Source organism: Amblyomma americanum, chromosome 1, assembly GCF_052857255.1.
Source record: "Amblyomma americanum isolate KBUSLIRL-KWMA chromosome 1, ASM5285725v1, whole genome shotgun sequence".
NCBI classification, from domain to species: domain Eukaryota; kingdom Metazoa; phylum Arthropoda; class Arachnida; order Ixodida; family Ixodidae; genus Amblyomma; species Amblyomma americanum.
Genome location: NC_135497.1, coordinates 41,075,686 through 41,098,993, shown reverse-complemented (window position 1 = coordinate 41,098,993; position 23,308 = coordinate 41,075,686). Strand labels below are relative to the sequence as shown.

The 23,308-nt window shown below is 47.9% G+C and overlaps 1 protein-coding gene across 1 annotated transcript in view; it reads left to right on the top strand.

Annotated features, from left to right (window-relative positions):
• The window catches only part of LOC144132258 (uncharacterized), a 53,557-nt gene extending 30,466 nt beyond the window's left edge, over positions 1-23,091 (top strand). Inside the window, exons 4-6 of the mRNA XM_077664537.1 lie at positions 10,929-11,007; positions 17,347-17,487; positions 22,949-23,091. Of these exons, the coding sequence (XP_077520663.1) occupies positions 10,953-11,007; positions 17,347-17,487; positions 22,949-23,091 (339 nt within the window). The 5' untranslated portion in view covers positions 10,929-10,952. The remainder of the gene's footprint in view (positions 1-10,928; positions 11,008-17,346; positions 17,488-22,948) is intronic.
• The last annotated feature ends 217 nt before the right edge of the window (positions 23,092-23,308 follow it).

Sequence of the window (23,308 nt, the reverse complement as noted above, 5' to 3'; positions counted from 1 at the left end):
AATGTCGTCTAATTTGTGTACTTATGCAATATGATATGCAAGTCTTTTGCAACAGGGCACTTGCTGGAATGCATGCCATTGGATTCTATTGACATCAAGGAATGCAGTAAGGGTAAAATTATCATCCTACCTATGATTGGAGTTGAGTTATAATGTTCTGAAGTTGCCATTTCAGAAACGTGAAGAAAAGTTTGTATACCCTGTTTCTGGAGTTGCAATTTAAACACTGTAACTCAAGTTCTATGATAGACAGGATGATACTTTTGCCCTCATTGCATTCCTTCATGTCATTAAAAAGTAATGCCATGTATTTAGGCATGTTTCTTGAAGCAAAATTTGGTAAAAGCTCTCCCCATAAAATTGCAGAATGGGAGCCTTAAAGTTATCGAGTTGAAAATTGGGGTAACTATATGGGAATCGAAAATGGGTAAAAGTGGGTCTTTTTTGTCATGTTCGACAGACAGTGTACTTGTCTTTGAAGTGAAATGCAAAGACCTCATGCTGCTGGAGGAACCCATTAACGCTATTGCGTCACACAAGCTTGCTCAAGTGTACAGTCATTATTCTGGTTAATTTTGAGCGGATGGCGGCATTTTGGGTGTTTTGTGAGGAGCTGCCGAGCCGCAGTCTGGGAACGCTTGCCTATGAGCTGGTGGGCATGACATCAAGCCTACCCTCAGCAGTGCTGTAGGCAAGCTGCCTTGACAGTGCGCATTTCGGGAATCCCTCTCCTTTCGTTCCTCTGTCGAGATGGCATTACCAGTACAGTGTTCGTGAAATTCGCTGTCGCTGCAGATGATGGAGATTTCCGATTAGTTCTGACAGAGTCAGGCAAGTAGTCACCCAAAGTGTACAACCAAGATCTGCAGGCAGAAAGTCTTGAAGTGTGGACAAGAGGAGGCTCAACAAAATCAACTGTAAACTGAAGGAAAAGCATGCCATATGCGTTCACTTATGTGCGGTCTGTGCTGGCGATAGCCTGCGACTGTTTAGCCTGACGTCACATCTTGTATTGTGAGAGTTTTCACAGGCCGCCACGAGGTGCGGCGGTTCAATAAATATTAATTCAAGTAACTACTTTCTGCTCATTTATGTTTCAAAAATGTTGTTTTGGTTATTACCCGCTGCGCTGGCTCAGTGGTTAGAGCGCTCGGCAACTGATCCTGAGTTCCCGGGTTTGAACCTGAACGCGGCAGCTGCGTTTTTATGGAGGCAAAACACTGAGGCGTCCGTGTACTGTGCGATGTCAGTGCACGTTAAAGATGCCCAGGTGATGAAATTATTCCAGAGCCCTCCACTACGACACCTCTTTCTTCCTTTCTTCTCTCAGTTCCTCCTTTATCCCTTCTCTTACGGCGCAGCGAGGTTCAGGTGTCTGATATATGAGAGATACTGCGCCATTTCCTGTCCCCAAAACCCAATTATTATTATTATCGTTCTGGTTATTCTCGGTTATTCTTCCTGGCAGATTTTTGTTCACTATGTCTTTAAGGTGGAGCTTAAGTGTCTGTCCCCTGAAACATCTAATGTGGTATGATATGGTATGTGGTGTTTAATGTTCCGATGCTTCGCATGGATTATGAGAGACCCCGTAGTAAAATACCCCGGATCAATATCGACCACCTGGGGATTGTTGTAGTTGCCTGAGATCTCGCAGCACACGGACACTTTTCGCATTTCGCCTCCACACGAATGTGGCTGGAACTCAATCCCTCAACTTTGATTACAGGTTGAAATCAAAGAAACTAAGTTCTTGCAAATTTGAAGCAAAATGAACAAATTCAAAAATTTGATGAAAAACTGCTTCTTTAACTAATGTCCTTATTGTGGAAGTCTTCATTTGTTCTTTTGAAGAAATATGAGGTTTAAAATTTAATGCCATTGTTAAGAAGACTCATCTACGCGCGAGCAGCATGGCCACCGCTTAGTGCATTCTTCCGGCTGGGCTGGTTGATCTCGCACTGCTCTTGGCCCTGATACCATTGCGACGCTTCTCCAAATAAACCCTACCTTACATGTGGTAGAGATGCTGGGTAACATCCTCTCGCCCTGGAACTCCACAACCACACGCTACCCCTGCCGCAGTGGCCATGAAACTCATGCGTATATCCGACTTCTTTACAATGGCCCCCCGGCATTGCAGGAAAACTAGGCGCAGCAGTTCCTCAGGTGAAAACTGCGAAGTCATCGAAATTTGCAAGGCCTCGTTTGTCTGTCGCTAACTTAATTGAGGTTTTTGTAGAGGACGTATTTGACTGCGCTTATCGACGCCGGTGCTGCTTTCTGTCATGGATGCAGTGCTTTGCCGTTCTTTGCGCAAAGTGAAGACGCCCCTTTCTGGCCTGTCATTACGAACTGCAAGCGCGCACCTCATCCAGCTATTAGCAGCATCCACTGCTCGGGTAGTCGTACAAGGTTTTTGATATTTGATAGAGTTCATCGTTATGCCGTCATGTTCGCATGCGATCATCCTGAGCTGGGACTTCCTATTGCTCCGCGACGGGGTCATCTACTGTGCTCGGGCTCAATTTGGGCTGTCTACGCTGCCGAATCCTGTGCCAGAGGCTGAACTTTTCGATGCCTCTTTTTCTGCCAAAGCTCTTGTAGCTGACATTACCGATATTCCTGCGTTCTCTTCCGTGATTGTGTCTCTCTCCTGTTATTCTGTTCGCGATGAAAATATTGTCTTAATTCACACCATTTCATACTTTCCTGCAGAGTAACTGTCTGTCGCTCCCTTATACCCTGCTCACCATATCCGCCGGCCTAACTGCATTGTGGGTCTCCAACCCGTGTTCAGGCCCCTTTGGTTAATGACTTGGCGAATGCGCCAGCACGGTGCACTCTTCGACTCCGTTCTCAACCACGACACCACCGCAGAATCGCCACTTGTCGCCATGGACGCCCTCAGCTCACCTAGGCCTGCACCCGCCCCTTTGTGGGCTGACCTATTCCTTCGATCTGTTGACACCTCTGTTCCTCCAATTCAGCGAACCTAGCTTCCTGAGAAGTTTCGCTCCTCCTTAGATTGCCACTAGCCCGTTTTGGGGCGCACGCCGACTGTCGAGCACCACATTTACACTGGAGTCCATGCCCCGCTGCTGCAGCGCCTATATAGTGTTTTCCACCATAAATGTTGAGTTATTGAAGAAATAAAGAACAGGTGGACACCATGATATGTAGCGGAGTTATACAGCCCTCCAACAAGTCATGGGCATCCCCGGTTTTTCTTCTGAAGAAGAATGGGTCCGTTCGAATTTGTGTCGATTACTGCCGCAATAATAAGATCACGCGCTAAGACGTCTACCCTCTGCATCGCATTGATGAGGGGGGCGCTGCGAGCGGTCGAGCCGATCGGACAAGCTCCGCATGGGCTCCGTCGAAAATCTCTGCCACCCGCGTTGACTTTCGCCCACGACCCAAAATCTGGTCGGATTCGTCAATCGGAACGTTAAGCGACCAAGAGGATACCATACTCTCGGAGGTGGGCTCACTTGCTCGGGTTTTATTGGACTTTGAGGCTCCGACCACGCCGGACCGCTCAGCCTAGCGTTAGGGCTAGCAGGCTCGGCGGCCTTCGGGCCCTAAATAATAGCTGTAGGGCCCCTGGTGGGCTGGTCCGAAGCAGCGGAAATGGACGCGGAAGTCGGGGGAACCTCCGCGGAAGAAGACTACGAGCCATAAGGCTGGTATAAGGTCAAGAAAGGAGGAAAAGCTGTACCAATGCAACGCGAGGAGCGGCAACCGGAAGTCAGTGGCGCCGACACGCAGGAGAGGCCGAACCGTTTCAAACGCGCCGCGGGAAAGAAGCTGGCGGAAAAATCAGTTGGAAAACAGCACGTGCCCATCCCCGATGGCGCCACGCGGATAATTCTGCGACCGCAAGCGGGCCTCGCTCCCCTTACAAGGCTCGGAGCCGCCAGGCTGCTGTACTACGTGTGCAAGGAGACTGGGATCTCCTACGGAGACGCTCGGAGGGACATCCTCTCGCCCAACGAAGCCCAGCAGACCCTTTTAATCGCTACGGAAGACAAGAAAAGGGCGGAAAAATGCAAAAAATACCTTCTATCACCACGGAAGACGGAAGCAAGACGGAAATCAAGGCACATATGACAATCCCGGAGAGCAGGGGAAAAGGAGTGATTCACAACGTCCACCTCAGCGTCTCCGACGCCGAACTGGTAGCAGAACTCGAGTTCAACGCAAGTCTGGGAATAAACCCGAAAGTCATCGCGGTCAGAAGACTTAGCCCCCAGTCGACTACGATCCTCCTCGTCTTCCAAGAGGAGCGGGTCCCAACGACTATAAAGCTCTTCGGCTTCTACGAGAGATGCTTCCTGTACAGGAAACGCTACGAAGTCTGCTATCGATGCGGGGACCTGGAGCACCGGATGGGCGTGTGCCCTAACCCCACCTCGATCAAGAGATGCAGAAACTGCGGTGAAAAAGACCCTCAGAAGGATCACAGCTGCAAGGAGACTCGATGCGACATGTGTGGCAAGGCGCACCCCCTTGGCGACAAGACGTACAAGACCATGTTTCGAACACCGTACCTGGTAAAGAAGAATTTCTGGGAAAGGAAGCTTGCGGAGGAAATGCTAGCAAAAGAAGATTTTAAATTGGTGCCAATTCTCAAGACACCATTCCAGGAGAGGAAGGCCAGGAGCAGGAGCAGATCCCCAAACCACTTCCCACCTCTGTCCCCCTCCCCTTCTCGTTCGACTTACAGGTCCAGATCACGATCCGCGTCCAGGGAAAAGAAGATAGTGGGCCAGTCCAGTTCCACCCAGCCAGACAAGAACAAGAGAACGCCCGCAGACCCCTGGGGCCTCAAGAAGGACTCGGACGGAGAAAAAAAAGGTGAGCTTCGATAGGAGAGACTCCCAGCCTAACCAGTACATAAAAAAGATAGAGAAAGAAAACCACGAGCTCAGAGAAGCAGTAAAAGAACTTAATGATGTCATTATGGCACTCAAACAGGAAGTACGAACACTTAAACAGGAAGTGCACACTCCCAAAAACACCGCGGCCACACTGCTCAAAGAGAAACAGCTGTCACAAACTGCCCAACCTACAATAACACCGCTAACAGAAGGGGCAGGGAGCCGCAACGAGGCACAGTCCCCGCCTAGCATGCGTAAATGTGCGGAAAAAATGGATGACATCTTCGTTACGAAGGTACAATTTGAAGCCGCCATGACAGGAATCAACAACAAGCTAGAAAGTATCGTGGCTGAAATGAGACGGGCCATGGAAGCAATGTATGCAAAAATGCAGTGCACGGCAAGCGAAATCAAGGGACTCCAAGAAAAGCTCGGGTGTGGAGCGGCAGTACGTCTGGAAGGCCCATAATGGCTAGTCACGTAAACAACAATCTCCCACCACGTTTCAGGATAAGCACTCGCACCCCCACAACCATTCTACAATAGAACTGCAGGAGTTACAGACAAAAAAGAGCGCTGCTAGAAAACTACATTTCTTTACTTGGCGAGGTTCCTTTAGCCATCGCACTTCAAGAAACAAATATAGAATGGCCAAAACAGAGGCACTTCAAGGCCTATGGAAGCAACAGAGGGGATGACACCAGGGTAGTTACACTAATTCGAAAGGACATCACGGCCATATGGCACGACACATCCTTCGAAGACATAGAATCGGTACTGGTGGAAATCGTCACTGGTAACAAACACGCCCCCAGCATCTTTATGCTTAACGTATACAGCCCACCAAGGAACTACAGGGACCGCTTCAAGCCGCTCTTTAATAGAGCGATTCAAGCCGCTGGCACGTGCCCACTAATTATTATGGGAGATTTTAACGTCAAGCATCAAGACTGGGGATACGACAAACTAGACGGTAAGGGCAGAAGGCTGTGGGAGGATGCACACGACCTCAATCTCACTCTCCACACAGACCCCAATTCCCCAACCAGGGACGGCAACAGTGTCACTAAGGACACATCGCCGGGCCTCACGTTCACAAGAAACTTAAAAGAGTTTATGTGGGGGAATACCGGATGTAACCTGGGCAGCGATCATTACGTACTCAGTCACACCCTCTCCCTCGCCAAAACACTTGGATCGAACAGGAAATGGTCACAGCAAATCACTGATTGGGATAAATTCAGGAACAAAGGAACCCAGTCACAACCAGAAGACGCGATCCAAGACATCGAGAAATGGACCAAAGAAATACGAACGAGAGTCAAGAATAATACGCGAACGATCGAGGACGAAGATGCCCCTGCCCCGATGGACTCGCGCCTACTACATATGTGGGAAGCCAAGAAGAGCATGGAAAAGAGACTGAAAGGACAGAGATGGAACAGGAACCTTAGGAGGCGACTACACAGACACTACAAGGAAATGGAGAAGCACGCTTTCAAAGTATGCGAACAGAATTGGCTCCAGAGATGTGACGACATGGAGAAACAGATGAGCCTCCCCAAAACGTGAAACATACTTAGGCACTTTCTGTGCCCGGAGCAGACTAAAACGCAGGCAAAAGTAACTCAGCGAAAGATCAAACACATCTTCGAAGGCTCCGAAGAAGAGTTTTTCGAGGAACTAAGAAGGACATACATTGGCGACAGTGTGGACCAGGACCTCCCACCCTACATTGGAGCTAGCAATCCGGAACTGGACAGGCCTATAACGGAGGCGGTGGTGAGAGCGGAAATTCTCAGCCTAAAACGCAACACGGCTCCAGGACCAGATGGTATAACTAATAGGATTCTCAGAAATCTAGACGACAGTTCGATCACTAAACTCACGGACTACATGCAACTAGTCTGGGAACAAGGAAAACTCCCGTTGCCATGGAGAACAGCGGATGTCATATTCATCCCCATGCCTGGTAAACCGTACAAGCTCGAAAACCTGAGACGCATATCTCTCACCTCCTGCTTTGGAAAGCTCATGGAGAAGGTGATACATACGATGCTTTATAACTACATGGAGTCCAAAGGACTCTGGCCGCACGAAATGGTCGGCTTCAGGAAACACCTCAGCACGCAAGACGTAATGCTGCGACTGAAGCATGACATCGTCGATAAGTGGCACTCAGGTCACACGAAGGCTATTCTGGGGCTTGACCTCCGGAAAGCCTTCGACAACGTTCACCACGCGGCCATTCCTGAAAACCTCGGAGACATGGACGTTGGAGCTAAAACCTTCGCCTACGTCAGCAGCTTCCTCTCGGAGAGAAGGGTCACCCTGACATTCTTGGAAGCAGAATCATCGAGTATAAAGATAGCTGGGAAGGGCACACCTCAAGGATCCGTCTTGTCCCCCCTGCTCTTCAATATTGCGATGATCAAACTCCCGCAAAGACTTGGCACCATCCCAAACATCAATTTCAGCCTCTACGCCGACGACATTAATATCTGGACCAACCGAGGATCAGACGGAAAAATTCAAGAGAATCTCCAACTAGTGGCGGCCGCTGTGGTCGATTACGCGGCGAAAATCGGCCTCAGTTGCTCTCGTCAAAAATCTGAGCTATTGATTTACACCAAGAGCAGACAGAAACCCGACATCGAAGTTACAGTGGGAGGCCTAAGGATCCCAGCAGTCAGCCAGATCAGGGTCCTCGGACTCATCATCCAGGCCGACGGGAGGAACACGACCATGATAAACAAACTGCAAGGATCCGTAGCGCAAGTAACAGGGCTCATCAGAAGAATCTCTCTCAAAAACAGAGGTCTGAAGGAAGGGAACTTAGCCAGAATAATGCAGGCTTTCATCACCAGAAGAATCTGCTATGTCATCCCCTACCTGCACCTAAATGCGAAGGAAAAAGAAAAGATCGAAGCATCCGTAATAAGAAGGAGTATCAAGAACGCACACAGTCTCCCTCAATCAACCTCGACTACAAGATTACTGGCCATTAGAATGCACAACACAGTAGACGAGTTGGAGGAAGCCACACGAACCACACAGATAGAGCGGCTCAGTCTGTCTGACACCGGGCGACAAATACTGAGATGGGTGGGGCTTCAACACGACAGGGGCACCACCCCGAAAGTTAGTCTCGACAACGGGTACAGAGACAACATCTACATCCAGCCGATGCCAAAAAACATGAGCCCAATTCACCACAAAGAAAGAAGGGCAAGCAGAGCCAAGGCCATAGCTAGAGAAATGGACTCGCAACCACCGGAAACAGTGGCATACACGGACGCAGCCACCGGAAAATCTGGGGCCGCGATCGCCGCGGTGGTAGATGGGGCAGGCATCCTGTTAATTACAGCATCGATCAAAACAAGAAATGCTGACATCGCAGAGGAAGTGGCTATTGCACTCGGGTGTGTCGGGACGCAAGCCAACACCATAATTAGTGACAGCAAGGCGGCCATCTGGAACCTCGCCAAAGGAAGGGTGGCGGCAGAAACGAAGAAAATACTTGAATCCAGGGAGATTTCCCGTAAGGTCAGAATTATTTGGACTCCTGGCCACGAATCTGCACCGGGGAATGAAGCCGCACACGCGCTCACTCGAGACGTCTACTACCGGGCGAGCGCAGAGCGGCTCGACGACCCAGTACAGGAGGAGCGGCTGACCGCCTTCAGAGACATTTGCGACCACTATAAACTGGGTAGAACATCCTACGCCACACCGCACACACAACTGGACCACGAACAAGCCAGGTGTCTCAGAAGACTCCAGGCGGGCAACTATCCGAACCCACACTGGCTATACCTCCTTAACATAGATGCAATAGAACACGACAGATGTAAACAATGCGACCAGAGAGGGACACTAAACCACATAATCTGGCAATGCCACTACTCACCTTGGGCTGCCGTAAACATTCCTAATGAGGAAGCTTGAGAGTCTCTCCTTCGAAGCTCAAAACTCGAAGACCAACTCGAAGCCATCCGCCTGGCGACCGAGGCCTCGAAGAACCAAGAGGTTCACCACACAGGCCTCTATTCGCGGAGCCCCCTACTCCCTCCCGGGTCTGCGTACCTGAGCTGGGAAGGTAGGCGTGTCTCCTATATCGGTTGGAAATAGTTTTTCTGACTGACTGACTGATCGCATTGATGACACTCTGGACTGTCTCCAAAGCTCGGATCTCTTCACTTGATTTGCGCTGTGGCTATTGGCGTGTCCCAATGCCAGCTGCAGAGCCTGCCAAAACCGCGTTTGTGACACCTGACGGCCTCTGAGAGTTTAGTCGTGCCTTACGGCCTATGTAACGCTCCTGCTACTTTCAAGCTAATGATGGATGCAGTTTTGCGTGGCCGAAAGTGGAACACGTGCCTGTGCTACCTGGACGATATAAGTGATCTTTTCGCTCCACTTTTTGACACATCTATGTCACCTCAAGCACGTCTTGACTTGCCTCACAAACGCCAGCATGCAGTTGAACTTAAAAAAATGCACTTTTGCTGCCAGTTAGCTCACAAATCTAGGTCACGTTGTTTTGAAAGACTGCGTACGCCCTCACCACACTAAACCTCGGGCCGTGACTGCGTTTCCCAAACCTTCCACCACTAAGGAACTCTGCAGCTTCATAGGGCTCTGCTCTTATTTTAGGCGTTTCATTCGCAACGATGCATCAATTGCTGCTGCTTTCACTCAGCTGCTCGGGAGCAAATCAATTTTTCGGCTTGGTCATCCGCCTGTGATGACGCCTACAACAACTTTTGTCATCTCCTCTCGGCGCCTCCCATCTTGCGCCACTTAGACCTGGCGGCCCCAAATAAAGTCCACACGGTCTCCTGTGAACTATATTATTGAGCCACTAACGTTGTCTCCCAATCTCCGACGCCGCAGCCATGAGAATGTACATTTACAGCGGATTAAGCCCTACTATGACCCCGTTGTCTTGTCCGCCTCTTAAGTCGCCAGGATGGCAGATCTTCTGCTTGGGGGCCATTGTAAAAAAGAAGACGGATGCGTGCGCGAGCCGCATTGGCATCACCAATACATGCTCCTGGCTGATCTCTGAGTGCTGTTGGCCCTACTACCATTGCGAAGCTTCTCCAAATGAACCCTATTTTACACAATACATGATAATGAAGCCAGTTAAAACACTTTTTAATAATTAGAGCTTTGTTCAGGTGTATTGTCTTATAATACTTCGCGAAATTAAGCTTTTTAGTTGAAATTTGACAAACAATTTGCGGGGCGTCATTTTTATTAAGAAATAAACTTTTGAATGTACAGAATGTTTGGCTGTGCATCTGTATATCTGTACAGTTTTCCTGCTAGAAAATCACTTTAGGCCTTACAGTTGGCCACGCCGTTTGGCGAAACAGGTCGATGAGTCCTTCGCAGTTCAGGTGATGCCAAATCTTGTTGAGGTGATGTGGAAACCTCGCAAATGAGAAACCTATTTTAACGTCAATATCTTTTCGAAACGGAAGCTGAGTCGGCAAAACAGGACCAGATATGAAACAAACTAGGTGCTGTCACCAATGTTCTGAGCTGGTTCCTCGGGTGGGCACTGTGAAGGGGTCATTGTGTGGGATGGAGTTCTGCTTTGTACCAGATGGGCACTATAAACATGTTCCTATGCCCACAGTCTCCTGTAGAGTGTTATGCTCAACTGGCTGGCATGTGCACTCGGAACAAAAGTGTTGAAAGCTGAACTTGCCAGAATTTATTTGCATTTGTAGCAGGGCTTTTAGCTTAGTTGTCACTAGTTTCAGAGCTCTGTTATTGCAATCCTGTTGCAGATGAGCGTTGAGGCATGTCATTGTTCCAAAACTATGGATTGCAGTGTGAGTGAGTCATTGAACAGGCTGAGAAAGCACACATGGCACAGGGGCTGTGCAAGCCTGATTTGTACAGTGATTGTTTTGTGCACTACTGCTCATTGGCGCTTCTGCTGCCTCAGTGTGCGAGAATGCGGATGCAACTTAGTTCATTTTTCTTAAAGCCAGTGTCCCATTTCTTTTCTCCTCTGTGTGACGCATGCAGGGGCCATGCGATAACAGAAGCCTGATGGACGCCTCCTGGGCATATGCTAAAGGGTATGCTCGGCCTCGAAAGAAATTCCGTGAGTGCCTCCAGCGAGTTTGGATGTCTTAATGCCATTGTGTTAGTTGCTGCTTTGCCTTGTATTCTTGTTATCATCATCATAAGCAGCAGCAGCAGCTGGAACCAGTTATACCGCAAGACAAAGGATTCCCTAGTTGACCACCAAAGAGCCCTGTTTTGAGCCATCCTGACCACGTTCTTCATCCCATAAAATCTACTTTGTTACACATGGGGGCATCACTTCTCTCTTCAACTCACTACATGTTCCTTCCAAGTTCATTTCCTGGTTGTGATTTCAGCTAGGGGACCATAAACTTGGGTTTACTCTCAAATGCGTGTGTTCTCTTTCTGTTTTATCAAATATTGCCCATACCTAATGTGCCCTCCACATGTCTCCCGCGATGCCGCGAAAAATCGCAGATTTTAAAATTTTTTTCAGAATTGTATGTTACCCGCCGCTTTCTCTTTTTCGGAGACAAGGCGTTTGTGGACATCAGCAGGAATGAGGGAATGATTTGCAGAATTTTGTGTTAGCAGCCGCATTCTCTTTTTTGGGGACAGTGTGTTTGTGGACATCAGAAGGAATGAGGGAATGATTTGTACCTGCATAAAAAAATCATCCAAATTCTCTCGAAAGGTAGAATCTGGTAATAAGCTGATGCCTCGACATGCTTGCTCCCCTCTCCACTCGAGAAAGTTAGCATCTTGATTTTAGGTTTGCTGTTATCGTCATTCTATTCTTATTACCCGAACACACTGCCTCTGAGGCCTGGTGTGAAGGAATCAGGGAAACGAAGGCAGGCGGTTGACGGCGGTAGCCATCTTAGCGGTGGGCCAAGCTGGCTGACCCTCTTCTTCATGTCAGCAAGTGTAATAATAATAATAATAATAATAATAATAATAATAATACTTAATCGACCATCATGCGATACATGATGACAGGGAGCCCAGAGTAATAGCTGCCCATTGACCATTGACAGCTTGACAGAGCCCTGGTTCCCCACCAATTTCGCAACAGCAATGAAGGTCGACATGAAAACTTATTACAAGGAAGAAAACGCAACGCAAGCAATCCCGAAATAGCACTTCAAAGTGAAAAACTACACGATCACAAGAAATAAAAAAACACCAACAAAAAATTAACACAGCCAACCATGGACACTTTTTCATATTGCAGAGAGGTGAGCAAGCATGCAAAACCAATAGCACTGTCACAAAATATATGTTCAAGAAGAAAATATATGAAGAAAGCAAGAAAAGTTACGCGTGAGAAAGGAATAGTTCCTCTAAAAGTTTGTGTGAGATATCCCGCAAATTTATGTTCTGTTCTACAAGTTCGTTCAGCATTCATGGCAGCCTATTTTGTAGCGTATGCAGACTGTAGCTAGTGTTATTTTATTTTCAATTGGTTTCTGATTCTTGTTTCATACGTAGTAGTGTGATTGTCTAATTCTGCTAGTGTTTGAAGGAAGCGTGTGTGACTATATAACTCTTGTTTGAAGGCTCGACACAGACGATAAGGAAACATATATAGAATAGGAATTATTTTATGCTGCGGGGAGAGTTCGGCGGTGTAATAAGACCACGACACGTTTTCAAGAAGGCACAGAAAACTTTTTTGCAGTGCGTGTATCTTTTGCTGGTTTTTCTGAGTTGTAGTACCCCACACCAAGCCGCAGTAATTAAGGCGAGAATTAAAAAGGGAGTGATAAATTAAGAGCGTCGCAGATTTTGGCAGTACGTGACGATTGCGGTAGAGAAAACCAAGAATTTGAGATAATTTTGTGGTTATGTGTAATATGTGGGCGGTCCAAGACATGTTTTCATTAATTATAGCACCTAATGTTTCGAACATTGCTACTACTTCTAAAGGACAGAACCTTAAAGATATAGTTTTGCTCAAATGGACTTGTTTGTTTTTAGAGCGGAAGATTACAACTTTCGCCTTTGTGATATTAATTTTTAACGCATCTCTCAGGGCTTATTGATCTAGTTGCTCTAACACGCGGTTTCCTTTATCTTCCAACTCATCTATATCTACCAAATTCTGTTGTCCCCGATATGAAAACACTAGTGTCGTCCACATAAATAACGAACTTTACGAGCCGCACAACAAAACAATGTCATTAATTTAAGTATTGAAAAGAAAAGGACCAACTATACTTTCTTGGGGAAAGCCAGAGCAGACGGGCTGCTTTCAGATGTGAAACCTTGTAATGTAACTGCATGTTTGCGAAATTCTTGATATGATTTTATTAGACTGCGTGCCCGCAAAAGCCGCATAGTTCTAACTTACCGAGTAACACTTTTTGATTAATAAGATCAAAAATTTTCGTGAAATCGATAAAGATTCCAATTACTATCCTATTTTATTCAAGCTCCTTCAATATGTGTTCTTTCTGGCCTAGTAAAGCACATTCTGTGGATAAGGATTTTCTAAAACCATATTGAGAGCTCGTTAATATATGGTTATCAGACTCAAAAGAAATAAATTGCAGATAGATAATTTTTGCAAGTAATTTAGGCAATATAGGAAATGTTGATATTGGCATGTAGTGTTTCATTTCATTTCTATCACCTTCTTCGTTCAGAACAGAGAGACGTGCACGCTGCATACCTCTAGGAAAGACAGCATTTGAAATACATACATTCATAATATGCGTAACACAAGGCAAAATAAGGTCAAAAATGAAACGGATAGGCTTCATTTGCATCCCGTTGACGTCACAAGCCGTAGAGCTGTTTATTGCATGGAAAAGTGTGAATACTTCAGCTTCATCAACAGGTTTAGGAATAGAAAATTTGTAACTCTATTCACATCCCTTTGGTCGTTTTCAACAAGAACAGCGCTAGGGACACTAACAAAGTGTTTCTGGAATGCTTCTGCTAAATCCTGCTCAGAAATCTCAATATCATTTATTTGAACTGAAGAAATGGTATTTTATTAATGTTCCGCGCTAATAAATTATTCATTTTTTTCCACACGAGATCTGAGCGGCCATTAGTTGAAGCAAATGCAGTAGCATAATATTAATTTCTTTCCTTTTTGAGTTCTTTGTTAAGGTGGTTCAGGTATCTCTTAAATGTATTAAAGTTACTGGCTTCTCTTGTTTTATTTAAATTATGATAGAGCCGATTTTTGAAGCGTATCTTCGTATTAAGTTTGGGGGTTAGCCTCAGCTTGCGAAAAAAGCGATTCCGCTTCGCAGTTTTAATAGGGAAACTAGCTTTGTATAATGGCTTTAAAATGTGCAGGAACTCGCCATAAGCTCTGTTTGGGTCGCTCAGTGAAAAGATGGATTTAAAACCGGTGTTTTCAATTTTATGCCTAAACATTGATACGTCATTGTCAGTTATTGCTTGGAAAAGGTATGTTATGTTGTTGCGCTTCACATATTGTTTTCTGAAGCAAAAGAATACAGGCGTGTGGTCACTTACGTTAAGTACAACGACACCGCATTTAGTCATATTATGGCCAAAGTTTCTGAGAAACAGGTCAAGCAATGACGTTGATCTAGGCGTAATACGCGTTGGTAGTTGGATTACATTAGAAAAACCTTTTGAAATCATTAACAATTCTAGATCTGTCTTAGCCGCGTCCATACCTAAAATATTAATATTTAGATCTCCTCCAAACAAGTGTCAGACATTCATCACAAGCAAAAGGAAACAAACATTCCAAGAAATTAAAAAACGTTTCAACCTTTACCTGTTGAGGCCGGACAATACTTCGTGGTCAAGAGCACACTCTGTAAACAGCGGTAGTAGGTAAGGCGGCTATTCTTTCCGGACCAACATGCAAACACCACCACCACGTCCAGTATCATGGTTTAGATGGAATGTCTGATACTCTGGAAGGCGGACAACATCAAATTCGCTCGTACACTATCTTTCTGTGATCATGATGATGTAAAATGACGTAAAATGTTATCGGAGAAGGCATTTAAATTTGCATCCTTATTTCTAACGGATTGGGCATTAAGATATATACAATTAAACGCTTTTCGGAACTCTGCACCAAGATAGCTTACAAATTGGCTTGAACTTATGAACAATCGATGCATTGGTAATGTTAGCTATTAGGAAGCACGGAAAACAAGAGAAGCAAAGCTGCCGTTTGCAAACCTAAGAAAGCTCGTCAAGCCTTGCTGACCGAGACACAACAATCGCCGGTAAGGGTTTTGCCATTAGAATGCCAGACATACTTGTAGCCCTTAGTTTTTGCCCATTCTTCCACTACTGCAAGTAGTGAGCGGCTATGCTTGGTCAGATTTGCGAGCACGGATACTCCACTGTTGGTATCAGAAATATTCTGTCTGTTTCACCACCACCGATCTCTGCTTCGTGAAGCGACAGATAACGCCAGGAATTCTATCTTGGCAGACTATCAAGCGGTGGATTGCCGTCACGTCAGCATGAGTAAGCAGTGGTAGGCTACTTTTGTCAGCTAAAGTGTTCAGCTTATCCAAAAGATTTTCGTTTTCTTCCTGTGGTACTCCAATTATCTCCAGATTTGGTTGGCAGCTGCGCCACTCAAGGTTGTCAAGTTCAGGCACGATTGACTCAGTTTTACTCTCGGCGGGTACAAGTTTTTCTGCTTTGGCCCTGAGTTCCTTATTGTGCAGTTCATTTTTCTCGGTCCGGTTCAACAACTCTCTCATTTGATCCGACATGTATTGAACAGACAGCTGAATTCCGTCAACTTTTTCTTTGAGTGGCACCAGAATATCGAGCTTCTCATTCATTGCTAGAAGCATCGCCCACACATTTTGAAGGTTAGGCTCATTTTCAGGCTTTTCAAGTTGTTGGGAACGAGATTTCACACCCTTTGCACTTTGAACACTTCCAATTTTTTCCTATATGATTCGCCTTTCGATTTCAGAATTGATTCGTATACGGCAGCACATTTACTTTTATGGTACTCAGATTCACACATACTACAAGAGACACTTACATTGGGATCGGCTATGAGCAGTTCACATTCCCTACACTCAACAGTGGGAGACATGGTAAGGCACTTGGCAGCAGCAGAGGCAACAGTAGTAGCGTGGAATTTACAGCGGGTTAACAAGAAAGAATGTGTCGCCAACGTGTAACGGTGCAGTAGACGCGATCGAGGAGTGTTCCGCCCACGGTCCCTGCTGCCGCCAAAATGTCGTCTTCGGCTTTACGTGGGGGTTTATATCCAGCGAAGGAAGAGCAGCATTCGTCAGAAACGGCGCTGGGTCCTCTTGCGGTGACTATCGGCGACTTGCATCCAAAACGGAGCATGCGTCGACAGCCTCTCGGTGTGAAGGCGTTCTGGTGGTCCCTTGACACTGGGCTATCGGTGAGAGTAGATTTCCTCGATAATACACGTGGCTGTAACGATACTGTCTACGGGATCAATAAGTGTTCCCACGGCCCCTGCTGCCGTGGTATCTGGTATCTTTCAATGAACAAGCAATGAAATATAATTAAGCCTGCCCTGTGCCTAGCTTTTCCGCCGTAAGTGAGAGAGTGTGTCATTGCGTGTTTCCACGCGTAGTCAGAGTGGGAAGCAATGTTTTTGGATGTGAAGTGAGAGCCAGGCTTCACAGCTGATGGGCATGCCGATGGCTCCGACCCTTTCAGTCCTTTTATCGAGCTTTGGGAGTCTTTAAATGCGATAATCACGAAGCACTAATTTTGGCCAAGATTTTGGCCAAAACCTGTGCCAGTTATGGGCTAGATAACGAGACCTTCAGGCTGCCCTCACTGGCTGTATTGATGCTCTTGCCAGCTTTGCTCGTACTGCCCCAGATGGTGCGGAAGGTGGGTTGCTCGCCAATTTGATCGTCACATTTCAATTTGCCTACGTGCTCCACAGTCTCTACTGGCCGGCGCCAATTTCACGTTTACGCTCTGCTGAGCCACTTGAGGCGGCAGACAAATTTTCAACTGGTTAGTTCCAAGTCAGGTACTATATTTTATACCATATTTTTATTGACGCTAAAATACATGGTGTTCTATGAATCTGGAGTTACGAAAACTAGAATACATGCTTGGTTGCATTGAGGTTTAATACATTCCACCTATGCTCTGACTTTTGGCAACGACCTCGTCATTGCAGTATTTTTTATATAATGCTCGTTCAGTGGAACTGTTTGATTGACGGTGAAGCCCTCTCAGCAGCGGCATTCACTTGCAAGTTGCCTTCATGCCAAAACTTAAGCCACTCAGAGCGCCCGGGTTTGACAAACTTTTAAAAAACTGCGAGATCTTAAAATGGTAGTCTTTCTTTTTCTTCTGCATTTGTTTGTGCACGCATTTGTAGAGAATCAGAAACACAGGGCCAGAAGTATGGAGGCTTACTTTTCTTTTTTCCCCTCTTCAATAGGGCTCAGTGACTTCATGCCGGTGCTGGCAGACTCTTCCTTGTCCCTGTCGACGGGGCCCTCTTTTCGGAAGTCCCAGATGGCGTCACCATGCGAGGAGGACATTCGGGCAGCAGCAGCTTCAGCAGCAGCTGCAGCAGCAGGTACGTTCCTTGTCACTGTGCCTGTTCAGCATTCATTATCGGTTGCTTTTTAATTTCTGTCCTTTGTAGGACAGTGAGACCCTTGTTGTCCCACCTGCTTCAAGTGCTGGCAAACTGACAAAGGTGCATCATGTGTGCGATACTTTTGCATACTGAATTACCAAACAATCGGACACACCATTCAGAGCATTTTTTCTGTCTAGCGGAAAGGCTTCCTTAGTGTTATTTTTTTCCAGTAAGGCCTTGCTAGTTGGACCACTCTTAATTAGGAAATTCGGTTGCATCTCACTGCGGCCGGATTCTCGCCAAACGCCCATGTAAGCCTATGACGTTACAGGCACGTTAATTTCGATGCCCCGAGGCTGACATCGGTTAATTCTGACGGGCTCCTGAAGTGTATGATCTGCGAGAATCTAATTCTAATTCTGTGGGTTCTAGGAATGACCTGCTGGACAAACTACCGTCAAAATATTCGTTTTCGGCCCTGCGCTGCATAAGACATTGTTACCCATGGCCCTCTGATATGCGCATGATGGTGGGCGTGTTGACGATCTCCATGCCCATCGATAGGCCGAAAGAGAGTCCGGTGGTGCAGTTTCAGTTCTGTATCTCTGCTGCCAGCAGGAGGCGAGAATGGCTATCAGTCGCGCATATTAATTAGGCAGTCAAGCTCACCGTTTAGCATGACAGCAGTGTTGGTGATCTTCTTTCTTTTGTTTGTTTTTCGAAGACTTCTTTTCACTCCGGTGCCAGTGGCGCTTCCCTTGCGGCCACTCGTCGCGAGGTGTTTTCGTTCTTCCAGTGGACCGAAACTCTTCGCTTGACACCTGCTGTTTGCAGTTGGTGCAGTGGAGCGCCCTCCCATGTGGTGCCACATGCAAAGAAGCTCCAGAGCTACCGCGTCGCACCCTGAAGGAAGCCTCGGACAGCCTTCCTATTATGAAGTAGTTCTTGTTCCGGCACTCCCAATAGCATGCATGAAGTAAAGCATTGGACAGAAGGGAGAAGAATTGCAGCAGTCAAGCAGTTGGCTTTAAAGATGACCATTGCCGTGGTTTTCACCAGCTAAATTTTATTTTCATGCGAAAGACATTTGGATGCGATTTGACATTCTGATAATTTGAACGTTATTTTCCACTCCCTTGAAGTCTGAGGCTTTACCGTATATTGCCGATGATATAGGCAGACACTTTTTCGAACAGTGACCCTCCTAAGGTAGGGGCAGACTTATAATTTGAGTCTACCTGTACGCGGACGCATTAAGTTGACACATGTGCGAGGTCAAAAGCAGTGTCGATCGAGCCGTGGATGTCTTGCCTGGTGCTTGCATAATTACATAATAAATTTCAGAGGCGATGCGAAATTGAGTTTCCTCAAAAAACTGGAATTTGAGCAGAAATTCGTAGTTCAAAGCAAAAATTCTGAGGGCACTTAAGTCGCCTTACGTGGAGGAATGCGAAAGCATGTGTTCTGTGGAAAGGAAAGGTTTTTGAGGAAAGGAAAGGGTGCAGTAGCTCTCACATCTCTACATTTCAGTAGACACCTCAAGCGTGGCCTAAAGCATGCAACTAAAGGTGCATATGTCATTGGTCCGAACCCCTGTTGCAAGCTAGCCTCCAAGTTGACTAAAACGCGTAAGCTATAAGCAAAGCGATATGTTCTGACGCCACCTGGTACGACGAAGAGTTGCTCAAAATTTTGATGAGTATGTAGTCGGCAAAACTGTGACCATATTTATGTCAACCAGTGATGCCATCGCTGGGATTTCACCTACGTTTTCATGTATTGGGGGGTGGGTGGGGGCTTCGTGTGACATTACTTTTACATCGCCACATACGTGACTTGCTATGATGTCACAATCATATGCCATTACTATAATACTAATTAGTTTTGGTGTTACCTAAACACATTAGCATTATTTAGGTGTGTGTAATTAGCATTAATTATGTGATCATCTCCATCAGTTGACTCGTCGGCTCGTGACGTCACATGGTGCCATTTCTTGTAGCCGCTTTTTTGCTGACGTAACCCTGAAAGTGAGCCATCTAACGCTTTCGCATTAATAAATGTGCAAAGCCAGCAGTCGGAGTCAGATGGAGATAATAGGCAATAAAATGGCACATTCGTGTAGGGCCGGCTTACTAGTGGCAAGCAGAACAACCAGTGGTTCGGTAGTTTCGATTGTTGTCATTGGAGGTTTCCTGAAGTGCACGGCGAGGCGGCCGTGTCAGTATTCCCAATCCTGCCTTGCGCACACCTTAATGCATGCTGGTGGTCTGGCGCAGCAGGGAGTGCAAAATGTGCGCGTAAAAGTATTTTTCTAATAAACACGGGAAATAAATTAGGGTGCGCAAATTACGCGAGTAAATACAGTAAACCATGTGACCAGTCACATGCACGCCCAGGCGTTTTCTTGCGTTTTTATATGCCTTTGTGCTATCTGTACGCGTCTGTACGAGTGGGCTGCGGAGGCTGATTTGTTTGACGAGCGGCAGACGGGTTTCCGTTGGATGCGGTGCACGGCTGATTCTATATCGGACGTTGCTACAGCGCTGGAGCATGCCAAGGCGGCAGGCCAGGTTGCGCTGCTGCTGCTACTGGACGTCTCGGGTGCTTTTCACAACGTTCACCGCGCACCAATTCTCGCGGTGCTTGAGGGGGCCGGTGTGAGCGGGCGCCTTTTGCCATACGTTCACGGCTTCCTGAGCGGGCGCACTATGCGCGTACGAGTACGGGGTAAGCTCTCCATGCCTCGCCCGGTCGACATGGGCGTGCCGCAGGGCTCTGTCCTATAACCATTTCTGTTTAATGTGGCCATGTCGGTGGTGCCGGCCTCCCTCACCACGAGCGGGCGACACCATGTGTACATGTTCATATATGCAGACGACATAGCTCTGTGGTGCCGGGGACCACCAGGCGATGCGCTCCGCGTGCGGGGGTGCCTTCAGGGAGCTCTGACCGCAATCGATGCCAGCTTGCTCTGCCTTGGTCTGTCGCTGAGCGCGGACAAATCTGTGGCCAAGGCCTGCGATTCGCGCTCGCGCGCGCACCTTGCGCCACTGTCACTGGACGGGACTCCGACTCCTTGGCGTTAATCAGGGCGGTACCTCAGCCTGGACATCGACTGGCGCGTTTCCTTCCGCCCCGTGGCGACCAAGGCCTGTCTGCAGATGAATAAGATCACCGCCGCCGTGCACAAGCTTACCGCTCGAGGCCAGGGCATCTCCCAGCAAGCCACGCTGCGGCTATACAAAGCCGAAGCTTTGGGGAAGGGTTGAAATGCGGCAAGTTGGTTCATATAGCTTTGGGGGCGGTTGTCTATGCGCTGCTCTTCGTCAGGGTGCGCAAGCCGTGCTAGAAGAAGCTCGAGATCCAGCACCGCAAGTCCCTGCGCGTGTGCCTAGGCCTGCCCAAACACTCGCAATGCGCCGCAACGTTGGCCGAGGCAGGAACGTGGCCACTTGAGCTCCAGGCAGCGCGCAGGGCACTGAACCGCATCGACCGGCTTCACCACGCACCGGACGGCGGCTCGCTGCTGTAGAGTATGCGCTCGCACCCGCGCTCACGAATGGGCGCGGCGCTGCTCGAGTATGAGCAATTGACCCAAGGCCCACCCCCCCTACGGCTCCTTCGCGCCCTGGCCTGCTGCCTCGGAGGTACAGCGACAGATCGTCGGCATTGCAGGAAAGCGGAGCACACCCCTCTGTGCTGTGCAGCAGCTTGCCAGAGCCGTCATACACGAGGAACTCAAGGACCATCTCCTCGCGTACACCGACGGCTCAGTGGCCCGCGACAGTTGCTTCCTTGCAGCGGCGGCTATCATCCCCGTCCTGCGACTGCACAGCCAGAAACACGCAACCTTGCTGGGCTCCTCCACCACGGCGGAGGTGATGGGGTTCTGGCTTCGGCTGGACCTGACGCTCACCCTCGGCCCTCTGCCGCCCAGGAGTGCTCTGCTGTGCGACTCCCGCGCCGCCCTCAGCCGCCTACAAGCTAACGGCCGCGGTACCCCACTAGTGCGGGAAATTCGCTCGCGTATCGAGCGCCTCGCACAGAGAGGATGTGCCGTGCGTGCACAGTGGGTGCGCGGTCACTGCGGCATCGCCGGCAACGAAGAAGCTGACGACCTCACGACCGCTGCGCATCAACTACCTGCCAGCGATCTGCCCCTTGCGCTGGAAGACGTGCGTAAGGCCATCCACGACCATCTCCGAAAGCAGCACCCCGACCCACACATCGCAGGAGGTGAGCACATCGACAGTGTCACCGGCTGTCGCGCGCTTACGCGGTCGCAACGTGTAATGATCCTCCGCGCGCGCATTGGCTGCGTGTGGCCCGGGGAACGACGGGAGCGTCACGGAATCGCGACGAGTGATGGGAGTGGCGGTTGCGGCGCAGTGGAAACACTAGAACACCTGCTTCACTGTGCCGCGTTCGCCGATGCTCGTCGCAATATGCTTGCGGCCTCTAGGGCGCTGGGAATACTACCAGACTTCCTCAAGACGCTATTGTGGCCGCGGGGCAGTGCGCGCACTCGTGAGCGAACCTTGGTGAGCCTCTGTGCATTCCTCGAACATACTGGCTTGACGTCCCGTCTGTTCTCCCTCAGGTAGTTACATGCAGTGACCGAACGCTCCGAAGTTCTACATTGAACGATTAATAACTGGACGCCCCACTCCAGTTGTAGCCAACACAGTGCTGTGCGCATTTTAATTCATCCAACATGAACTAATCACGCGCACAACCTGGACACATTTATTATTCTGCAAATAGTTTGTATATATTACTTATCCCCATATTCTCTCTTCCTGTCCCCTCACCTCTTTCACTTCATTGGTCCATTCTGCCTGCTACCCTTTATTTCCGCTGCCCCAGCTCAGGTGCTTCAGTATTGATGGCAGATGCCGGGGCTATCAAAAATGTTTTCCTTCCTTTTTGCTATTATTTTAATACAAACCACTACCACCACCATCTGCAATTATTCCAGCATGTACAACGACTTCGATGACAGAGACAAGCAGTGAAAGAAAGCTACAACGAAGTATAGAGAAGCCTATTTCCTCATTATCCTTTGCGCATTCTATGAAAGCGTGCCTCGCACATTTAGTCACTTGAAATTTTGCTACTCACAAATTAAGACAGCAAAAGAAGCGGGCCAAAGATAAAAAGACGGAGCCAAATAAAAGTAAACATAACCTCAAAGTTCATCATATGGGTGTCACAACGGTAAGAGTTTGCGTGCTATGTTGGACATGCATGGTGCCAGGAAGTGACCGCATTAACGATTTGAAGGGAAACGGTAGTCGTTACCATGCTACGACATACGCCTTAATGTACTGTATTTTTTACAGTGCTTTTAAGTTTGGTTTTTGTTTCGCATCTATGTATACCTATGGATTGCAAAACAGCGGCTCTGGCAGTCTGCAGTGTGTGTACTGAATATTAACTTAATTTTTTGCAGGATCGAACAGCGCACACAGGACGAGGACACTAGGAGAGCAACCGCAAGACACGACCGCCGTCGCTGTCTTCACATTCGCTCTCGTCCTAAAGAACAATGGCGCTCGCACTTTCCTGGTGGTATCAGTGTATGATGAACAATGAATGCAGCGTTGTCCTATCAAGAGCGCGATTCGTTATAACGAACTGTTTATAATTTGAGTTTTGATGAAAATAAAGCGTTCGTAGCAGCTTTGTCAGCATATCAAAATCAAAATATGCACAATTGGTCTTTGTGCGCCACTCCTGGAGCACCACTTGCCTTGGGACAAACATCGACTTAGTCTAGAGACTGCGGTCAGTGTAGCCACAAATCCGCTTG